This window comes from Triticum dicoccoides, chromosome 2B, assembly GCF_002162155.2.
Source record: "Triticum dicoccoides isolate Atlit2015 ecotype Zavitan chromosome 2B, WEW_v2.0, whole genome shotgun sequence".
Lineage (NCBI taxonomy): Eukaryota > Viridiplantae > Streptophyta > Magnoliopsida > Poales > Poaceae > Triticum > Triticum dicoccoides.
The window spans coordinates 2,003,584-2,008,523 of NC_041383.1; the positions used below are offsets into that span (position 1 = coordinate 2,003,584).

Genomic DNA, 4,940 nt, shown 5'->3' on the forward strand with positions numbered 1-4,940 from the left:
AGAAAAAACACAAAAGAAATAAAAAAAAGACTTCAAAAAAATTTGCATGGTGGATAATTTGGTGCGCTCCAAATTTCATATCATTTGGACATATGAGTAGCTCTCAGGGTAAAAAAAAAGACAAATTAGAGCCAGGACAGTACATGAAGAGTACATTTTATTACAGACCTTAAATTTGTCTTTTTTGCTGAGACCTCAACTGGAGTTGTATTGTGTAGGTGGAAGAAAATGGTGAGACCTCCTCTTCTCCTCTCCTCATATGTTTCTTTTTCTTTTGTTGGTAGCTCCTAAGCTGGAGGAAAATGTGAGCTGCTCCTCTCCTGAGTCCTGACTGTTGCAAAACCAAAGGAAACCAAACCAGGAGCTGCTGCTTTGTTTGCCGTGGTTTTCTTCCAACCCATCTTCCCATCCCCTCCCCTTTGCCTTTGCCTTGGTCCGGCCGGCGGCTCCCCTCCTTCCTCCTTTCCTCCTCACCTCGCACCCGCACCCGCACTCCCACTCTGCTCTACTCTACTCTACTGTAGCCCACCAACCCCGCCCCCCATCCATCCATCCCCCACCGCACCGGTGGGAAGGGAAGGGAAGGGAAATCGGTGGGAGGAGGGACCTCGGACATGAGAATCTCCTTTTCTCTTCCCTTCTTCTTGCTCTCTGGATCCACCCGCTAATGCTCTCTGGATTCGATCCATCATCTCCGCGCACGCGCACCAAGGCGCCGCCGCCGCCGGTAGCGCTCCTCCGCTTAACAAGGGATGTAATTTGTGGCTGGACGGACGGACGCCGCAGGTCCGTAGCTTTTACTATTCCTTCTTATTATTATCATTATATCATACTGCTATATGGAGTACACTACTAGTATAAGTTCGGAGTAGCTTTTATTTTGTTTATTACTCGGATTTCGTTCCTGAATGAATTCCTATCCTATCCTATCCTATCCTAGTAGAAAGAAAGAAAGAAAGAAAGAAAGAACCAAAGACATGAATTTTGTTCAGAGGATTTCTCTTCTAGATAGATAGATCTTGTTGCTATTCTGTTTCTCACTTATTACTTGTTATTGGCAGGGAAAAATAAAGAAATATTTGCGATTGATTCATTCATTTGATTCATTTGATTGATTGTTACTAACTGCTTGAGCATTTCATGACTGACTGCAGAGCAGAGGCAAACCCAAGTTCATGACTTCCTTCCTTGAGTCAGTCAGTCAGTCAGTCAGTCAGTCAGGAGGAATCAACCAATTGATTTTGATTTTGATTTGATACCACAAGAGTCAGTTGCTGCACAAAATCAACATATTACTCTGAATCTGAATCTGGTCTCAAGAAAATGTGGTGTTCACTCTGAATGAATGAACCCTGGTATGTATGGTAGAGCCCATGGCAGCAAGAGCAGTCCCCTTCCCATGCTGGCTCATCTTGCTGCTGCTGCTGCTGCCGCCGCTGTCGCAGGCCGCCACCGGCGATTTCAGCCACTGCGGCGGCTGCGACGACGCCGACGAGGGCAGCCTGTGGAGCACCGACAACATCCTGCAGTGCCAGAAAGTCAGCGACTTCCTCATCGCCACCGCCTACTTCTCCATCCCGCTCGAGCTGCTCTACTTCACCACCTGCTCCGACCTCTTCCCCCTCAAATGGATCGTCCTGCAGTTCGGCGCCTTCATCGTGCTCTGCGGCCTCACCCACCTCATCAACGTCTTCACCTACGAGCCCCACTCCTTCCACCTCGTCCTCGCCCTCACCGTCGCCAAGTTCCTCACCGCCCTCGTCTCCTTCGCCACCGCCATCACCCTGCTCACCCTCATACCGCAGCTGCTCAGGGTCAAGGTCAGGGAGAACTTCCTCAGGATCAAGGCAAGGGAGCTGGACCAGGAGGTGGGCAAGATGAAGAGGCAGGAGGAGGCCAGCTGGCACGTGCGCATGCTCACCCAGGAGATCCGCAAGTCGCTCGACAGGCACACCATCCTCTACACCACCATGGTCGAGCTCTCCAAGACGCTGCACCTGCAGAACTGCGCCGTGTGGATGCCCAACGAGGCCAGGACCGACATGATCCTCACGCATCATCTCAGAGAAAGGGAGATAACCGAGTCGCACAGCGGCTCCATTCCTATATGTGACCCGGACGTGGTTGAAATAAAGGCGACGAGGGGCGCCAAGGTCCTCGGGGAAGGGTCGGCGCTCGGGACTGCCAGCAGGTGCAATCCTGAGGCAGGGGCTGCGGTGGCTGCGATACGGATGCCGATGCTAAGGGTGTCCAATTTCAAAGGAGGCACCCCGGAAATGAGGGAAACGAGCTATGCTATTCTGGTGTTGGTCTTACCCGAGGATGGTTCCCTAGGGTGGGGTGAGCAGGAGCTGGAGATCGTCGAAGTGATCGCCGATCAAGTGGCGGTCGCGCTCTCGCATGCTGCGGTTCTGGAGGAGTCGCAGCTGATGCGAGAGAAGCTTGCTCAGCAGCACAGGGACTTGCTGCAGGCAAAGCATGAGGCTGTGATGGCAACTGAAGCCAGGAATTCCTTTCAGAGTGCCATGTATGACGGGATGCGCAGACCGATGCACTCGGTCCTTGGTCTTGTCTCGATGATGCAACAGGAAAGCATGAATCCAGAGCAAAGGCTTGTGATGGACGCCATCGTCAAGACAACCAGTGTTGCCTCGACGTTGATGAATGATGTCATGCAAACATCGACAATGGACCGTGAACACTTATCTCTGGTGAGGAGGCCATTCAGCCTCCACTCCTTGATTAAGGAAGCGGTCAGCGTTGTAAGGTGTCTGTGTGGCTCCAAGGGGGTTGATTTCGAGTTTCAAGTGGAGAATTCTTTGCCCGAAAGGGTCGTTGGCGACGAGAAGAGGGTTTTCCATATTGTCTTGCACATGGTAGGCACTCTGATAAATCAATGCCGTGCGGGCTGCCTCTCTTTGTATGTGAATAGTTACAACGAGATGGATGAGAGGCATAATAATCAGGACTGGATGCTGCTGCGAAGAGCAAACTTTTCTGCCGGATATGTGTGTGTCAAGTTTGAGATTAGGATTAAAAAATCCAGAAACAGCCTTTTGGGTGCGTCTGCCAGCCAAATAAGTCAAGAGCCGAACGCTAGCAGTTCGGAGATGGGCCTTAGCTTCAACATGTGCAAGAAGATTGTGCAGGTATTAATCATTCCTTGTCATATTATTCATGGCTCTTGCTTCTGTCATATTATTTATAGAAGTGTATTGGACTCCATGCTTATTGAAGATTATATTGGCAGATAACTAACTAGTTGTTGATCCTCATCTGTTTCGTCACTTTTTCAGTTTGTTTTCTTTTTTCATACAGTAACTAAACATTCAGGCTAGCATGTAGTTACAATTATTTTTTTGAAAGACGTGTAGTTACAATTATGAAACTGTCAAATTACACTGGATTTTCCTGCCACCATACTTTGTGCGGAATGCTGTGAAATCTTCAGCACTTGACTGTGGTTCAAACTGGGCGAAATAAGATTAATTTTTTTTTGCCACTTTTGTTACAGTGGTGCTGTAATAAAAAATGAACCATTTATGCTGCTTGTTCATGCTGCTGAAACTATTAGTGAACATGATGTGATTGGCTGTAAAGAATTCCGGTGCTTGTTTTCCATAACTATCTTTCTCTTTGGGCTCATCATCAGTTCATTCCTCATGATGTGATTGGCGTGTCGTTTGCTTGATGTGTAATCTATATATTTAATTATTTGCTGACTTGAGGCTTTATGTTGTGTTGCAGATGATGAATGGTAATATCTGGTCCGTATCAGACCCAGAAGGGCTGAGAGAGACGGTCATGCTGGCTCTCCAGTTCCAGGTGCAACATGTGACCCCTGTCTCAGGAGCATCCTCGGACCTATACCGGTTATCACCGATCCCCAACTTCAACGGGCTCCATGTCCTCCTGGTGGACGGTGATGACACCAACCGAGCGGTCACCCACAAGCTCCTGGAGAAGCTCGGGTGCCGAGTCTTTTCGGTCAGCTCGGGCATCCAGTGCATGACCTCCTTTGCGGGCGGCGAGTCGTCCTTCCAGCTGGTGCTTCTGGACCTGACGATGCACACGATGGACGGGTTCGAGGTGGCCCTCGCGATCCGCAAGTTGAGGAGCAACAGCTGGCCGCCGCTGATCGTGGCCCTCGCGGCGAGCTCGGACGACAACGTCCGGGACCGGTGCCAGCGGTCGGGGATAAACGGTCTGCTCCAGAAGCCCGTCACGTTGGCGGCCCTGGGGGATGAAGTGTATAGAGTCCTTCAGCACAACTGAAAGTTGTCGTCTCTCTGTGGATCTTGATAGATTGTTGTAGCTTGATGAGTAGTTCTGTTTTGATCGATTATGCCAGGTTAGGTCCCATACAGATGACAAGAAGCATTTGTGCAAAAAAAAAAAAGAGAGGAAGGAATTAATTGTACAGGAAGGAAGGAAGGTGAAGAAAGGTGGGGAATTTTGGAGAGATGAAAAAGCTACCTACTTAGGTTCTCTTTTTAGGGCTATTCATTTGTAAAACCTCTTATCCTGGATTATTAATGATTTATGAGGTAACTCATTTGGGGGCAACCAGGTCAAGTCAAGTCATGAAGTAGCTAGACAAGATGCTAATTTGGTGTGGTCCAGGGAGGGGGTGTTTGATTTGGTTTGGTTTGGTGGCTGCACTTGTGAATTCAGTGAATGCAGAAAGTAGTGTTGATACTGACTTGTTATCCTCTTTAAAGAAACAAGTACAAAATCATAATCAGGCAGACTGACTAGGAGTATCTGATGCTGACCTCTTTTTTTCTTTCTTTTTAATAAGTTTCAATCTTGTAGAAAGAAAGATAAAGACCTAGTAGTAGTAGTACAAAGGAATATATATCTGTTTTGAATGAGTGTTAGGAGGTGTAGAGAATTTGCAGCTGAGGTTCCATCATATGGTAGTAGGATCCAAGGCAACT

At 48.4% G+C, this 4,940-nt stretch overlaps 1 protein-coding gene across 1 annotated transcript; it reads left to right on the plus strand.

Moving 5' to 3' along the window:
* The first annotated feature begins 360 nt into the window (after positions 1-360).
* LOC119361640 (ethylene receptor 2-like) lies at positions 361-4,580 on the plus strand. Its single transcript, XM_037626778.1, has 3 exons — positions 361-786; positions 1,155-3,149; positions 3,748-4,580. Exons 2-3 carry the CDS (start codon positions 1,362-1,364, stop codon positions 4,273-4,275), a joined length of 2,316 nt encoding a protein of 771 aa, XP_037482675.1. The 5' UTR covers positions 361-786; positions 1,155-1,361; the 3' UTR covers positions 4,276-4,580.
* Positions 4,581-4,940: the final 360 nt, after the last annotated feature.